The 18022-nt window shown below is 41.9% G+C and overlaps 1 protein-coding gene across 1 annotated transcript in view; it reads left to right on the plus strand.

Moving 5' to 3' along the window:
• The window catches only part of LOC124622336 (venom carboxylesterase-6-like), a 125601-nt gene that overhangs the window by 22049 nt on the left and 85530 nt on the right, over positions 1-18022 (plus strand). Inside the window, exons 2-3 of the mRNA XM_047148013.1 lie at positions 8955-9089; positions 13634-13904. Coding sequence (XP_047003969.1) covers positions 8955-9089; positions 13634-13904 — 406 coding nt within the window. The remainder of the gene's footprint in view (positions 1-8954; positions 9090-13633; positions 13905-18022) is intronic.

The raw sequence follows: 18022 nt of genomic DNA on the forward strand, positions 1-18022 counted from the left end.
GTCATTACAGTTCTCAAATGTTTGAATTTTTTTCTCACTTAAGACATTAGTATCTAATACATCAGCAATATCATCCCTGTCAGTACTTGAAAAGTGATTATTAGTCTCAAATTTCGCCGAAAGTTGCAGACTGTGAGCTGACAAAAGGTAAAGCCGATTGATTTCCTTGTCATGGTTTGAAAGCTAATCTTCAAATTTCAAAGCTATTGGCCTACCTTCTTTGTCTAAACTTATTTCAACATCGTGAAAGTTTAAAATTGCTTTACACTCATTCAAAATATCTGCACCTAGTACAATCTCCATCAACAATAATGGAATAATAAAAAAAATCAATATAAATCTGTGACTCTGACAAAAGAATTCATAGTTTGTTGGTGTATATCTACACTTTTCCAATAGCTGCCACTTGTAATTTAATTTTACGTGAAGGAAGTGTAGGGCAACAGTTCGATTTGTTGCATTTACTGAAAGCTGTTTCACTAATTACCGAAACAGGACTGCCAGAGTCAAGTACTGCCGTAAATTTTATGTCATTTGTTGTGAAGTGCTGGCCGCTGTGGCCGAGCGTTTCTAGGAGCTTCAGTCAGGAACCGCACTACGGTCGCAAGTTCGAAATCTGCCTCAGGCATGGATGTGTGCGATGTCCTTAGGTTAGTTAGTTTTAAGTAGTTGTAAGTCTAGGAGACTGATGACCTCAGATGTTAAGTCCCATAGTGCCTAGAGCCTTTTTTTGTGTTGTGATTTGAATTACAGGATATGCAGTATTGTTCTGTTTCATGTCATGTACCTGGAGTAAAATGTACCTAATCACTTTCATTTTCACATAATTGATAGTCATGGTAGCTACATTGTCAGCCTCATAAGTATGTTTTGTAGCCGCCTGCAGTGCGAGTCATTGCCCTATTATCTCTTTGTTGTCACACATTTGGAGGTCTAATTTCAACAATTTCAGCTTGTCGAGAGGCCCCTGTCCTATCTGAATCATACCAGTTCTGATTAAATTCAGGTCTGTTGGCATGACTATATCGTCTGTCATCTTGTCGGTAATTTCTGTAGTTTCTTTCATGTTGATTAAGTGGTGGAGAATATCTCCCAGAAGCGTAATAACGAGATGGACTGTTGCGTCTGAAGTCATTTTGCCTCCCTTGATAATAATTATTCTGGTTCCCATGTTGTCTATTTCTACGGTTGTCTCTGTCATAATCATTACCATGGAAATGTGATCTGTCACTTCAATTATTAATGTTCTGTCAATGGTTGCCATACGGGTAGTGTCTGGTTTGTTCACGATTTGCGTTATAACGATAGACCTGTCGTGTATGGTTATTGTTTCTGTCGTCACGAAATCGTGATGTATGTGACCTGTAATTGTTGTTGTTTTCCTGCTTTCGCATCATGAAATTCTCCGTGTCGATTTCCAGTTCTTGCAAAAGCCCTGAAAAGCTTCGATATCATCTTTACAACATTCAACCAAAATAATATATCTTAATTGTTCAGGCAATTTAATTAAGCAAATGCGAATAAGTTGCAAGGGGCTGTACGGGTTTGACAAATACTGATTCTTGTGTAACATATCTTCAAAATATTTAAGAGGGCTGGAAAATTCAGACTGTTCTAAATGCTTCATCATTATAATACTGTGTTTTACTCAGTCTTGTGTAGCCTTAGACCATTATGCAGAAAGGAAGACATGATAAAAATCTTCTTCAATGTGACAGTCGTGAAAATCGATCGCATCCTTACAGCTGGTTCATTTTCTAAATAGCCACATATAAATTCTAATCTATTCTCTAATGACCAAATAAAAGGAAAACAGTATGAAAATTTATGAAGCCAAGTTTTTGGATGTATGTCATTACTAGAGTTCTGGAATGCTTTAAATTTACCCGTTCTGATGAAGAGCTTAAAGTCATCTTGTCGGTGAGACGCAAATCGAACAGTGTTACGTTGTGTCGGCACACAGTGGATCGGAATTCCAAAAAGCTGGTCAAAATATAACGAGTTGTTGAATTTGAACCAAAGTTAGTATGTAAGGCTAACGAAGTTTCAGATTAAGAATATCAAAAAGTGAAAGAAAACAAAATGGCGGGTCAAAGGTGGCGGGCTCTAAGCACACTACTGTCATTTTATTTATATAAAGGTAATGTTTAGGGAATTATCGAGGTTACTGATGAAGACTGAGTTCAAAAATTTAAAAAAAATTTTGGATCCAAGATGGCACGCAAAAACTGATGTCTTTTTATTTATACTGATTTATATATTTGTATTTATATTTATATAAAAGTCGGTTTTTGGGAGTGTTGTAGTTAATGGTTAAAAATATATACCAAAAAAAGTGGAAAGTTCGAAGAAAGGACCAAGTAGAGGATAGAAGATGATGTAAAATATTACAAAGAATTATTTCATTTCAATTACAATTATTTATTTTGCAAATTTTTTGTAACTAAAATTAAAAGCTTTCTACTTCCTATTCTTTTCCATCTTCATCATCTTCTTTTTCTGCTTCAGCTGAATCGTCATAATCTTCAAACACTGTTTCCGCAACATCTGCATCTGAATCTTCACAATCTTCCGCCACAGGAACTAAGAGGGCAATGGCTTCTGGCGACAAACTCTTCAGTTTCTTTGGCGAAGATTTGCGTAAGGAAGTAATGTAGGTGTCTATCGTTGCCAATAATCTGCTGATCACGTCTTCCATGGTCTCAACTCTTGAAAACATTCGAGAAAAACTACGGCGATATTGCTCTATCAACTTATTGATTGATTTCTGAACATCCTCCGACAGTTTGCCGATGGGTAAAATGGCCGAAGAAGTGATATATGGACCGTGAATCAACAATCTATGGATTGCTTTTGGCATGTTGCGCCAGGGGTGTTCTTTCACGTAGTATCTGGAGCATTGCACACTTTACCATCTACAATGGTAATGCTTAAACTGTATTTAATGGAAATGTCTTTCCCATGAATGACTGTTTCGAATGCTTGTAGTTGTTCGATCTGTTTGTAGTAATTCGCTTTCTCATTTAAAGACGTTTGCTTTGCACTTGAGTGGTCTGCAAAACAGGGCTGAAGACGGCTTATAATCCATAAGATCTTTTCTTCTTTCATTTCTTCACTTACACCTGCTAGTTTCAGTGGAACAAGCGAAGTGAAAAATAAACTTGCATCTGAAATACCCGAATCTGAAAACTTCATTTTATACATGCTTTGCCCGGAAGTTCCGTCGAAGCCCCACTTACAGATAAATGCCATATTAGACATTTCTGAATCACTCATATGTACCATATCGTCTTGTTTCAGCAGTAGAACACATTGAACGGCGTAGTCTAACAAAGCTTGCAACCTTACCTCAGCTTTTGATTCGGTAAAAGTGAGGGTTTCGTCTGGAGGGCAGCAAGCTTTTATTGCTGCCAAAACAGCTGAGTACGGTGGATAAAGTGTGTTTAAGCCTTTTCCTTTAGCCCCATTTCTCAAATGCTGGTAAGATTCTTTTGACTATTTCAAGTCTAAAAGAAGTGCTAGATCTTCATTTGCATCATACGAGGATGGCGATGATGTTGACAATCGCAAGTCTGCCTTGTATTTTTTCGCCGTGGATGGACTTGGGAATGTGACGTCTTTCACAATATTCGCAGCGTCTGGGTGCTCCGAAGATCGAAGACTCATTTGCGCAGCGAAAGATAATTCGACAGGACTGAACTTCGTACGAATCTCCTCAGTTGTCCTTCTTTTGAACCTATCCGATAATGCTTCAAATTTTGTAGCAGGTCGGCCTGTGGATTTAGTCACACTTGCAGGTTTAGCATCAATCAGAATATATACTGTTGTATTTAACCAGCTTTCGTTCTTCTTGAAAAAATAATCTTGTCGCGTAGATGTTTCCTTATATTTCTTAACTTTGTCAACAGAATCGAAATGGTAGGTCTCATATCATCGGGATTTGTAAATGCATGTCCACTTTTTTGTGTCAAAGACTTTTCCAAATGTTCTATGCCCGCCCCCAAATCGTTTGACAACTACTCTTTTGTTATTAGAAAAATATCTTTCCTCGAAAATTCGATCCTGGAATACTCTGGATCAGATGAAACTGAAATTTAAAAAAAATAAGATATGTGTTACACTTTCCGTCATTTTTCTAATTATTTTATTCTTTACAATTCTCCTACGCGTCGATTATAATGTAATTGTACAAATGTAGCCCATAATTAATTTATTCTATTGTAATTTTTGAAGATGTCTCAACAATGACATTTTGTAAGTATCGTTTAAAACGTGACTCCAAACCAGAGCAGCAACTAGTAGCAGGATTTGAAGCTTAATTTACAAAGGTAATAATATATACTTGCGGGCAGAGCGCAAAAGAAAGCGGAATGTTGTGGAATTCATAACTTATCTCTATTTTTAAGTACATTATACAACTCTATCGTCCATTTTCCTGTAGTACGTTAATTGAAAATAAACTTACATAATTGATGATTTAACAATGACATAAATATTTTTGCAATTTTGTCATATGATGACATGGTTGGAGAGCGTAGCTGTTATTTGAAGACAAATGTTGATGGTGTTGAGACAGCAGCCACCCACAAATTTATTTTCAGTTCCTTTGTTCAAAAGGTACCGTTATTGATTTAGAATCATTACGATTCATCTTCAGACGGTTTTCATGCTTTCATTACATGTGTTACGTTTTTTTTACAGATTATAATCTGTAAAAAAATTAATTAATTAATTAATTAATTGTCGTGAAATGTCGGTTTGTAGTGTTTGTTTTCATAGTCCCAAGAGATGTGAATACATTCCCACTGCATTCTTATCGTTGCACACGTAAATTTTTCTCACTGAAGACTTTGGATTTGTCACAGTATAGATTTCTAAGACGCACCACATGTTTCGATAGATACAAAGCACTTGACTTGTTTGGAAAGCCTTTCTGATCCCTTCTACCATTTCATTAGACATGCGTTTTCAGCTACAACCTTATTGTTTGTTTATACTCTCAATGGCTAGGAACTTGGTACATCAAGACTTAATCTTCCTTTGAAATTCATGCGGGAAATTTATGAATCCACACCACGCATTGGTTCCTCTCCTGAGGTGCATTCATTTATAGTAAATACTTAACATCTGAAACAAAAAATGAATCTTTTAGGAAAAGTTAGCAGAAACCTCTTAGAGTTGATTGATGATGCCGCGAGCCACAAGTATCTGTGTGTCACAGTTATTTTAGTTGCATTTGGAAGTCAGGGAGATTGCACGTGGACACCTTCTGTTATTTTCGACGTTATCGTATAAGAAAAGAATTAACGTGCGTGAATTATCAAATGTTTTGCACCTCGTTCACCCAAAAGGTTGCTTCTCTATGATTTTTCACGTAGGCACATCATTGTTTCTCTTATAAAATCTGTTGATCCAGCGAAAGTAAGCTTCGTTCCAGGAGATGTGAGAAAATACCTGTGGCAGAAATATTTTAACATATACTGCTACCTCATCAAGAGGAATCACGCTGAACGTTGAAAGAAAGACCGACCATAATTACACTAGAAAAGAATTAAGAGATTTCTGTTTTCTGCCAAAAGTGAGTAAACTCTCATAAGTACAGATCAGTGTATATTGTACACGATTTCAGAAGAGATGATAAGGAGGCGAATCGAAGATCCCCGTTCTGGTCCAGATGGGCCAATCCAGACTGACCGACGGCCGTATCATCCTCTTGCAATGGCGGTGAGCGGATACGGTGAGGAAGGTCGTGTAGTCAGAAGATTGTTCTCCTAGCTGTTATCGGTTTCTTCAAGTTTGGAGCCGCTGCCATTCATTCAAATAGCTCTCCAGTTGAAGAGAAGTGGACATCTCAATAAATGCAACCATAAAAGTTAGAAAGAAAAACATAGGTACAAAGAAGGTAAACGCGAAAAAACCATGAGTAACAGAAGAAATACTTCAGTTGATCAACGAAAGAAGAAAGAACAAAAATGTTCAGAGAAATTCAAGAATACAGAAATACAAGTCATTTAGGAGTGAAGTAAATGGAAAGTGCAGGAAAGCTAAGGCAAAATAGCTGCAGGAAAAATGTGAAGAAATAAAAATGATTGTTGGAAGAGCTGAATCAGCATATAGAAAAGTAAAAAGAACCTTGGTGAAATTAAAGGCAAGGTGGTAAAATTAAGAGTACAATCGGAATTTCACTGCTAAATGCAGACGAGAGTACATTTAAGAGCTCTATGAGGGGGAAAACTTGTCTGACGAAGTTACAAAAGAAATAACATTCGTTATAGAAGAGAGAAGGGATCCAGTATTAGAATCAGAATACAAGAGAACTTTGAAAAACGTACCGTCGAATAAGGTAGAAGGGATAGACAACACTCCATCAGAATTTCTAACATCTCTTGGGGACATGGTGACTATTAACGTTTGTGTGTAGGATGCATGAGTCTGGCGATATACCTTCTTACTTTTGGAAAAAAACATCATTCACACAATTCCGATGATTGCTAGGGCCGACAAGCGCGAGAATTTCCGAACAGTCAGCGTAACAGTTGATGCATCCAAGTCGCTGACAAGAATTATATAAAGAAGAATGGAGAAGAAAATTGAGGATGTGTCAGGTGACGATCAGTTTGGCTGTAGGAAAGTTAGAGCAACCAGAGAGGGAGTTATCACCTTGCGGCTGATAATAGAAGCAAGATTTAAGAAAAATCAAGTCTCGTTGATAGGATCTGTCGATCTGGAAAAAGCGTTCGACAATGCAAAGTGGTGCAAGGAGTTCGAAATTCTGAGAAAACTAGGGGTAAGTTATAGCGAAAGACGGGTAATACACAATTTGTACAAGAATCAAGAAGGCCCAATAAGAGTGGGATACGAAGAACGAAGTACTCGGATTGCAAAGGATGTAAGACGGAGATGTAGTCTTTCGCCGCTACTGTTCAATCTGTACTTCGAAGAAGCAATTACGGAAATGAAAGAAAGGTTCAAGAGTGGAATTAAATAAAAATCAAGGTGAGAGGATGTCAGTGATAAGCTTCGCTGATGACATTGCTATCCTAAGTGAAAGTGATGAAGAATCACAGGATCTGCTGAATGGAATGATTAGAGTAATGAGTGCGGAATATGGATTGAGAATAAATCGAAGAAAGACGAAAGTATTTGAGAAGCAGCAGAAATGAGAACAACAAGTATCTTAACATCAGGACTGGAGATTACGAAGTAGATGAAGTTAATAATTCTGCAATCTAACCAGCAAAATTGCAAGGAGGACATCGAAAGCAGACGAGCCCTGGCAAAGAGAGGATATAATTTCAGAAAGAAGTTTCTGACTATGTACGTCTGGAGCGCAGCATTGTATGGTAGGGAAACATGGACTGTGGGAAAAAGAAGAGAAATTGAAGCATTTGAGATGTCGTGTTACAGAAGAATTTTGAAAATTAGGTGGACTGGTAAGGTAATCAATGAGGACGTTCTCCAGAGAATCGGCGAGGAAAGGAACATATGGCAAACACTTACAAGAAGAAGGAAGTGGATGATAGGACATCTGTCAAGACGTCACGGAATAACTTTCGGGATCGGGGAGGAAAGGAACATATGGGAAACACTTACAAGAAGAAAGAAGAGGATGACAGGACATCCGTCAAGACGTCCCGGAATAACTTTCGGGTTCTAGAGGGCAAAAACTGTAGAGGAAGACATAGATTGGAATGTACCCAACAAGTAATTGAGGACGTAGGTTGGAAGGGGTACCCTGAGATGAAGAGGTTGGCACAGGAAAGGAATTTGTGGCAGGCCGCATCTAGCCAGTCAGAAGACTGAGTTGTCATCAAGCAGCAAGAGCCGAACCCAATTCCTCCACATGGATGGAGATAGGCAGAAGAGAGAGGACTGTATGTGGTTGGCAATTCAGTACATTGGCACTCAGCGGCATGAATAGCATTATTTGACAGTGTGCATTGTAATGAAACGTTGTAAACTTCTAACACCGATGTAAAAAGAGGCGGAGGATATCACGACTGTTGGGATCGCGTGTTCTCTGACAGGTTGATGGAGGGCGTGACAAGCAGACGACTCCTGATGGCAAACACAAAGCCTTTATTTTAGTAACAAGAGGTCGTTACGATTGCTGGATGGCCCTCAGGGTGAATTTTCATCTCTTCGTATACACCGGAGGAGACGGTGGCTAGCTTCAGTATCCGGGAGAACAGCTGCTTCCGACTATGAAGGGACTGGCCTGCTCCCCCTCCGATGATGCCTAGAGGACGATAGATTGCTCCTACAAGGGCCGGCGCTCCCAGATGACGTAATCGGGGCACGGTTACTGCACACCGTGCCGTCACTTGGATGTGGAGCGCGCCATCGATCGTCACGTAACCCACCTGTTGCTGTCCACGTTTCGCCTTCCTGTAGTCTGACTCACCTGGTCAGCGATCCACTTACAAGCCCTCATCCTCCTGAACTCTTAACGAAAATCACGGCACTTCTTCAAACCTTTTTGAGGTTTTTAGCCAATTAGACCGTTTTTTCCTCTTCAGAAGTTTCTTCTACGCATTCTTAATATTAACTTGGAGTAGGCTGTGTGTCGACCAGTAGTCTGTAGAGGACTATTTGGAATTTGCGCTCTTTAGTAGAGAGGGTGCTATAGAAATGTAGAAATGAAATGATCGTGTGGCATTGTTGTGCGGGAGGTCCCTCCGGGAAAGTTCGGCCGCCGCGTTGCAAGACTTATTTGAGGAGACGTCGCACTCGGCGACTTAGGCTGCGGTGATGGAGAGATGATGATGAGGACAACACCCAGTCCACGAGAGGTGAAAATCTCCCACCCGGGCGGGAATCGAACCCGGATCCACTGCATCGTAGGCAGACACGCTGCCACTCAGCTAACCTGGCGGACAGTACTATACAGTACGGCAGCGAGGCAACTGCAACAAACGCATGTTTACGTGTACTAAAGTAAGACGTTTTTGCAGGGGGACGATGTGATTGTAACGGTGGAGACGGGTACCCTCAGGGGCGTGGTGGCCTCCTCCATCAACGGCACGCTCTGCAACAGGTTCGTCGGCATCCCGTATGCTCAGCCGCCTCTTGGAGACCTCCGTTTTCGGGTAAGTCTAGCATTTTCAGTTGTTTTATTCAGGGGTTACTTAAACAGCTTCACTAGGAGTTCGAAATGCTTTTATTGTAAGTATCATGACTGAATCAGCCTTTTATACAGTGACCGAACACTGTCAAACATTAAAATTTTATTGCTGCATTATGACTGCTCACCTGTGACGCACTTCTTCTTAAACGTGCACTTGTCACTTGTGAATTACCTCTAAGTTTAAAACTGATCGGACATGACGTCGCCGGCCGAAGTGGCCGTGCGGTTAAAGGCGCTGCAGTCTGGAACCGCAAGACCGCTACGGTCGCAGGTTCGAATCCTGCCTCGGGCATGGATGTTTGTGATGTCCTTAGGTTAGTTAGGTTTACCTAGTTCTAAGTTCTAGGGGACTAATGACCTCAGCAGTTGAGTCCCATAGTGCTCAGAGCCATTTGAACCATTTGACATGACGTCAAAGCAATAATTTTTAGGGAAAAGAATACAGCTGAAGAGAGTAAACGAATTATTTGACAACTACCTCTAATGATCGAGTTGTGTAAAAAAATATAATTTTTATGTAAAGCTTACAGTGCAGTCGAACCATGATTTGATGATTTTAACCTCGTCGTGACCGTTGAACCGAAAGTGAAGACGATAAAGTTGCGTCTGAGATACAAAATTCATACTTTATTTAACTATTTTTTTATTTTGTGGCTATGAACTACAGATTTTAAATAACTAAAAATACCATGATTTAGCACAACAGCTGCATGTCACTTCCTTATTGAAGCATTACCAGTTTCTAACTACCATGTGGCCTTGCACTTCACCCTCACAGTATGTGGTCTCATTCATAGCCATTTTGTATGTCTGATACAGCAAACTCGATCGTGCGTGGACGGATGTCCGAGGATGGTCTGTTATTTGTCTGGAATTGGTAGTGTTTCATTACAGTGAGGTACAGCTATTGTGCCAAATCATTATTTTTATAATTATTTTATTTTTATTTTGAGACTGGATGACACTTGTCATCACAAGTGTCGCCGGCCGGAGTGGCCGAACGGTTCTAGGCGCTACAGTCTGGAACCGCGCGACCGCTGCGGTCGCAGGTTCGAATCCTGCTTCGGGCATGGATGTGTGTGATGTCCTTAGGTTAGTTAGGTTTTAGTAGTTCTAAGATCTAGGGGACTGATGACCTCAGAAGTTAAGTCCCATAGTGCTCAGAGCCATTTGAACCAACCATCACAAGTGTCATTTACCCCAACGGGTGCGGTGCTCAGGTAACGGGATGTTGGGTGGTTGCGGAAAAGTAGTGTGTGCATGCTTTGTAAATTTTTATTTTCCTGAAAAACTGTGGAAACGTCACACTCGGTTATAGTTTGTAAACTATAGCAGCATTCTTGGAGGGAGGGAAAGAGGAAGTGGCATTCCTTGGATGAACCCTGCAACTGGCCTTCAGGGACACCCAAAATCAGTTGTCTGTTACCTGTCTAGTGGTATAGTTCAGCGTGCAGTGATTTGCGTCGATTCTTTTCGTGGGATTTTACTCACTATTATCAATCAGTTTACTTTTACTTACTTACTTACTTACTTATTCCAAAGTGACATATACGCGTAACAGATTGCAGGAAAACTGGGGAATAGGATGAGGAGGAGGTACTTTCGGAGTAACGAGCGTTCTGACGCTTCCTATGTCATTACAGCTTGTGTTAAAGAGAAGACACAAAATTAACTTTTTGCTGATATTACCAACCCCACTCAAACGGCTGCTGTTTATACAATCGTCAGTCTCATCACTATAGGACGGATTAGAAAGAAACGTTTACTGGAATCGTCACGAAAGAAAACTAAGAATTTTGGGAGGAAACCCATCGTTACAGATAGTTTTATAAAATCGGTGTTTCCACAAACGGTGGAGAAATTTAACATAAAACAAAAAAGTTGCCTATCTTATGAAGATTACTTACTGCTACAGAACAAAAAAATCCATTTTCCTTGGCAGAAAGATGTTCTACACAAGGCACTGCGTGTAATACGATTTACCTGGAAGAGATCTGTAAAGGAAAGAACACGTAAATACTTGATACAAGTAAGGAAATTAAGGGAGCAGCGTAGGAAGATCTTTTACATTGATCAAACTTGGGTGGACCACATTACTTATAGAATATGTTGCAGGGAGCAGGCGGTGATGGCATAATGGGGAATGTTAGTGGAAGCAACAGTATTATTGTGGTCAATATTAGATCAAAAACTGGGTTTTTATTCCATGCAGAGTTTATTTATAAAGTGGGATGTGCAACAGGGGATTTCAGGGGGAAATGAATTACGAAAATTTTTAAATGAGTTCTTGACTAAAGCAATTCCGAATCTGCCACCCAACTGTGTTATAGTTATGGACACTGTTTCTTATAACAACAAAGAGTGTAACGGAGCTCCACCTAGGTCCTCGATTTAAAAGGGAAATTACTCAGTGAATGCTGATGTGTCAGTGAGAAAGACGAAATTATTTGACTTAATTGTACAACATAACCGGAAGACAAAGTTCTTGAAATTAACAAAAGAACTTGAATCTCATAGACGCACTCTGGTGCCACTTTCACCCTATAATTGCGGATTAAATCGAATTGAACCGGGATGGGCAAAACTCACAACTTTCGTCGGAGGAAGAAATAATTTTGGAGATATTTGCATGTTGAAGTTACTGCAATAGGCGAAAGAAGATAGATAGCAATTTTCTGAGTTTTATTGTCGGTGTGCCACAATGTCATTCATTAATCATAAGGTTCATAGGCGATTCGAGTCTAACTGATCCCAATGTTTCAGGCAGGACACTGGAATCGCATTCAGGAGGACGATGGTTCAAATTTCCATCTGGCCATCTTGATTCAAATTTTCCATGATTTCCGTAACATTCCACCAAATGCCAGAATGTTCTCTTTGTAAAGGCGGCTGCTAATTTCCATCCCTATACTTTTGTAATCCAGCCGTGCTGTCGATGGGACTTTAAACTCTAATCTTCCTTCCTTTCTCCATGTCTCTCGAAGAGTGCGACAGTGAGCTATGTTATACAGAGTGCAAATCACTCTAGTTTACGAAAAATATAGGTGCGTGGTGTAAGTGTGCGGGTGTTCTCTGGAGAAGGTAGCGGGGTGGGTTAAGCTGCGGGCAGCTGAAACATTTATTTATTTGTCAACAATTTATAATAACAGGATTGTGCCCATATCAGGCAGAGTGGTGGATGTCGGACCCACTGTTCACCGTGCCTAGTGGATGGACGCCCATTTGCGTGCTGACTACACAGCTCGGGGGTGAAGCGACCTTGCATTACGCGAGGACTATTTTTTTCAGCCTCCAATCGGTTGCGAAATGGAAATCACTGTGAAAGTCAGAGATTTTTTATTTGCTACATTTAGCTACTGCTCCCAGCTACTTTCTACATAGTCACCTCCAGTTCTCCAAGCTGGTCTGTACCTCTCTGTCTGTGCCAAAATGCTGACCTCGTAGGCAGCGGTTCATGTGAGTGAAGAGGTGAAATCAGAGAGAGCCAAGTCCGGGCTGTACGGTGGGCTATCAAACACTTCCCATCGGAAACGCTGCAGGAGCATCGTCATTTCTCCTGCAGAGTGCGGCTGAGCTTTGTCATTAAGAAGGAAAGTATAACAATTACTTTATGTGGGTTGCAAGATATGGCTCTGAGCACTATGGGACTTAACAGCTATGGTCATCAGTCCCCTAGAACTTAGAACTACTTAAACCTAGCTAACCTAAGGACAACACACAACACCCAATCATCACGAGGCAGAGAAAATCCCTGACCCCGCCGGGAATCGAACCCGGGAACCCGGGCGTGGGAAGCGAGAACGCTACCGCACGACCACGAGCTGCGGACTTGCAAGATATCAGGCGCGGTCCCTGAGCAGGGTCTTCACATTTGGCCATCAAAGAGCGGCGCGTTTCGTCACGCGATCGTTTATAAGTGGGAAAGCGTTATGGAAGTAGTCAACAAACCCAAGTGGCAGACGCAACAGGTGAAGCGTTGCTCATCGTGGAGAAGTGTACTGTTGAAATTTATGGAGAGCACCCTTCAAGAATAGTCGTGCAGCGCATTTCTTCTTTCCATATATATCACGCAAAATGGCTACGACTAGAAAATCTGAGAAATTTAGTCTGTATGGAGTGTTACTGTCAGTCATTCTTCCTCCAACAAACACTCCAAGGTGGCTTGTGAAAACCGCGCGGGATTAGCCGAGCGGTCTCAGACGCTGCAGTCATGGACTGTGCGGCTGGTCCCGGTGGAGGTTCGAGTCCTCTCTCGGGCATGGGTGTGTGTGTTTGTCCTTAGGATAATTTAGGTTACGTAGTGTGTAAGCTTAGGGACTGATGACCTTAGCAGTTAAGTCCCATAAGATTTCACACACATTTGAACTTTTTGGCTTGCGAAATACAGATGTCGAGATGAATCACCCCTGAAAGGTGCCTAATTCATTTCAGTCTTCTGGATGGTGTAGTTTGTTTACTGGGTGATGAACGCCGTAGCTTATATGTGGTCGTATTTTTCGTGCTCAGGCGCCACAGCCGGCTGCCAATTGGTCCGGAGTCCGCGACGCGCTGACCATGAGTGACCAGTGTCCTCAGGAGGGCACCGGCAACGAGGACTGCCTCTACATCAACGTGTACGTGCCGCTGCAGAACTCCAGCTCCAGCTCCCCGCTGGCCGTCATGTTCTACATCTACGGCGGCCGCTTCGCCCGAGGCAGCGCAACCAACAAACCGCCAGACTACTTCATGGACCACGGAGTCCTGCTGGTCACCTTCAACTATCGCGTCGGCTCCATTGGTAAGCTTCTGCACAGGCACCTGTCTCTAACGTCGCGGCCTCGTGTACTTTCAGCATCAAAAGTACTCTGGCGTGCAAAACTTAGAGGTGAAAGTAGCTTTCGTGTGACGTGACCCTACCGAGTAACAGAGCTCGGTAAAACGTGGACCGTACTTAGAAAGAACTATTACAGTATAGTATAGAACACATGATAGCTGAAAGAAATGCTGAATCCATTACAGGAGGCGGGAGGTGCGGCAGTGCATGCTATGTAATGTGCTTTCAGGCTATCTACAATGTTGGTAAGGAATTCCATTCCTCCACCTATGTGATTTACAACTGCTGAATAGTTGTCGGTGCTAGTTGACGTGGTGGGATACGTCTCCTCAAAGCAGTCCACACATACTCGGTGTGATTTAAATCGGGAGAACGGGAAAGCCAGTAGATTCGCCGAATATCATCACGTTCCAAGAGTTCCTCCGCGTCCACAGTTCTATGCGGTAGAGTATTGTCACTCATAAAAAAGAAGTCAGGGACAGGTGGACCCCGCAAAAGACGCACATTGGTAAGGGGTGTTGTGTCACAATAACGCTGACCAGTCATTGTACCATGTTCAATGATTTAGAGGCTAGTACGCCCATAAACATCATGCCTGCCTACACCATGACACCTGGACCACCAAAAAGATCACGTTCGACAATGCTGGATGCACCCCCATGTGGTTAGAGGCGACAACACGTAATGCACCCAGGAACAATGTCGAAGATGGTCTGTGTGAGGTGAATAGCTTTCTGGTTACATACTCATCCACGTAAACGACGTGGAATTTTGATACTAACGATCGCTACGTTGACGGCTCGTCTTTGAAGAATCTTCTCCCACACGTTCCGTCATCATCCCGTCAAAATATAACGTGTGAATATCTCTTTGTTGAGGACCTTGTCCAACTGTGGCCAAGTCGAACCTCTTTCTGGCAAGTTCCTGTCCAAGACGATAAATTTCTTTTAATCAGGATGACACTGCTGCTATAATTCGCTGTGTACATTTGTTCATTCTTAAAGAACCAATCATTACTTCACGGACAATTTTGTATTGACATTCCATGTAGCACTTCAAGTATCGACGCCTTACGAAAAATAAGCATTTTATAAAAACCTGTGTCATTCAAGTTCATGGATCGCCTGAAATATTTATTTACGACCACTAAAACAGCAGATTAGGGTCTCTGTTGCCTGTCTTATTTTGACTGTAAAAGATTGCGCCGCACTATAAAAAGCGGTCCTGTCTTGGGGACGTTTTCTTCTTTCAGTACCACATTTGTAGAAATGAAATGAAAATTGCGCAGGTCGCACCAGTGTTTAAGAAGGGTAGTAGGAGTAATCCATCGAACTACAGACGTATATCATTGACGTCGGTTTGCAGTAGGGTTTTGGAGCATATACTGTATTCAAACATCATGAATCACCTCGAAGGGAACGATCTATTGATACGTAATCAGCATGGTTTCAGAAAACATCGTTCTTGTGCAACGCAGCTAGCTCTTTATTCGCACGAAGTAATGGCCGCTATCGAAAGGGGATCTCAAGTTGATTCCGTATTTCTGGATTCCCGGAAAGCTTTTGACACCGTTCCTCACAAGCGACTTCTAATCAAGCTGCGGGCCTATGGGGTATCGTCTCAGTTGTGCGAGTGGATTCGTGATTTCCTGTCAGGAAGGTCGCAGTTCGTAGTAATAGACGGCAAATCATCGAGTAAAACTGAAGTGATATCAGGTGTTCCCCAGGGAAGCGTCCTGGGACCTCTGCTGTTCCTGATCTATATAAATGACCTGAGTGACAATCTGAGCAGTTCTCGTAGGTTGTTCGCAGATGGTGCTGTAATTTACCGTCTAGTAGGGTCATACGAAGACCAGTATCAGTTGCAAAGCGATTTAGAAAAGATTGCTGTATGGTGTGGCAGTTGGCAGTTGACAGTAAATAACGAAAAGTGTGAGGTGATCCACATGAGTTCCAAAAGAAATCCGTTGGAATACGATTACTCGATAAATAGTACAATTCTCAAGGCTGTCAATTCAACTAAGTACCTGGCTGTTAAAATTACGAACAACTTCAGTTTGAAAGACCACATAGATAATATTGTGAGGAAGGCGAGCCAAAGATTGCGTAGGACACTTAGAAGATGCAACAAATCCACTAAAGAGACAGCTCACGCTACACTCGTTCGTCCTCTGTCAGAATATTGCTGCGCGGTTGTGGGATCCTTAACAGATTGGATTGAGGGAGGACATTGAAAGGGTGCAAAAAAGGGCAGCTCGTTTTGTTTTATCACGTAATAGGGGAGGGAGTGTGGCAGATATGATACGCGAATGAGATGGAAGTCATTAAAGCAAAGACGTTTTCCGTCGCGGCGAGATCTATTTACGAAATTCAGTCACCAATTTTCTCTTCCGAATGCGCAAATATTTTGTTGAGCCCAACCTACTTAGGTAGGAATGATCATCGAAATAAAATAAGAGAAATCAGAGCTCGAACAGAAAGGTGTAGGTGTTCGTTTTTCCCGCCCGCTGTTCGGGAGTGGAATGGTAGGGAGATAGTATGATTGTGGTTCGATGAAGCCTCTGCCAAGCACTTAAATGTGAATTGCAGAGTAATCATGTAGATGTAGATGTAGATGTAGATGTGAAGCAGCAGCTGAGCTCATCCTGAAGCCTGAGCTCAGTGTCAAGAGGCGTAGCACTACACTGCCAACACATTTTTCGCAGTAGATGTTTCAAAAGGCAGCGCGGGATTAGTTGAGCGGTCTAGGGCGCTCCAGTCATGGACTGTGAGGCTGGTCCCGACGGAGGTTCGAGTCCTCCCTCGGGCGTGGGTGTGTGTGTCCTTAGGATAATTTAGGTTAAGTCGTCTGTAAGCTTAGGGACTGATGACCTTAGTAGTTAAGTTCCATAAGATTTCACATACACAGATGTTTTAAAACGAGTTTTCATAAAACTACTAAATCTTTTACGACGTAGTCTTTGACAAAAAAACTCTCGACGAACTTGCCACTTCAGATTCGAACAAAATTCTAAGCTTTCGATGACAGTCTCCATATCGCCATCAAGGGCTGTCTTAGAGTGGGCGAAAGAAAATCCCTGACAGTTTCAGTGACCTTGGCACGGCTTCTTCGCGCATCTACCTCAATCAATCGTCTAACGTGGTTTTGTATTAAGTACCCATCTATGGGAACGCCTCAGTGTGATCACAGCTCTACAGCAGGCTACTGTTTTTTGTGCTTCGCAGTTGAAAGATGGCAACAGTAGGATTAGCTCTCACGGATATTTCCGTTACTGGCTCTACTATATGCCCGACAGCCGCACTATATGCGAGTCTCTCATTTTTATGGCTAGAGATTCGATTGGCTACCTTGTATATGACATGATGGAGACGGTGAATGCTGACGTGGTTGCTTCTGCACTTAAAGATTACTTTTGCAGTCACTAGCCAGCGTCAGTTGTTGTGCCACCATTCATAATTGACGGTAAACATCATCGTCTGCGACCTATCTTTCTCAAGCATCCACTTCCATGCATTGCTGCCCTCACACAGTTTAATTTCCACGTCTATCCTAATCGCACAGTCCCAGTAGTTCCGAACATGAGTCAGGATCCTCGTCTCTTCAAATGTACTAATGTTAAACACAACAGTCACCAATAATCTTTATAGACTGCTGGACAAAAGTTCTGCCACACTTCCAAAAATTTAGAAATCACCGGGGTCCTCAGCTGAGATTATCCTTTACAGATTGCGTTCTTTCTTTCATTTTTCTGGGTGGCTGGTGGATTAGTCTGATTCACTTTCAGTTTAAGGCAATATAACATCACCGGACAACATATCAGCTGCCCCATACAAAGAGAACGCTGATCCTTTTGGAGTGCGGTAGACAATGTACAGCTGGTGCCAGGGGGTCATGTTACCCTCTGCCACTAATGTAAGTCCTTGTAGTAAAGTAGTTTGTTTGTCACTGTGTTTTATATATCTACATCTACATCTACATGAATACTCCGCAAGCCACTATAATGTGCATGGCGGAGGTTACCTTGCATCACTGTTAGTCATTCCTTCTCCCATTTCCACCTGCAAACAGATCGAGGAAAAAAC

The sequence above is a fragment of the Schistocerca americana genome, chromosome 7, assembly GCF_021461395.2.
Source record: "Schistocerca americana isolate TAMUIC-IGC-003095 chromosome 7, iqSchAmer2.1, whole genome shotgun sequence".
NCBI classification, from domain to species: domain Eukaryota; kingdom Metazoa; phylum Arthropoda; class Insecta; order Orthoptera; family Acrididae; genus Schistocerca; species Schistocerca americana.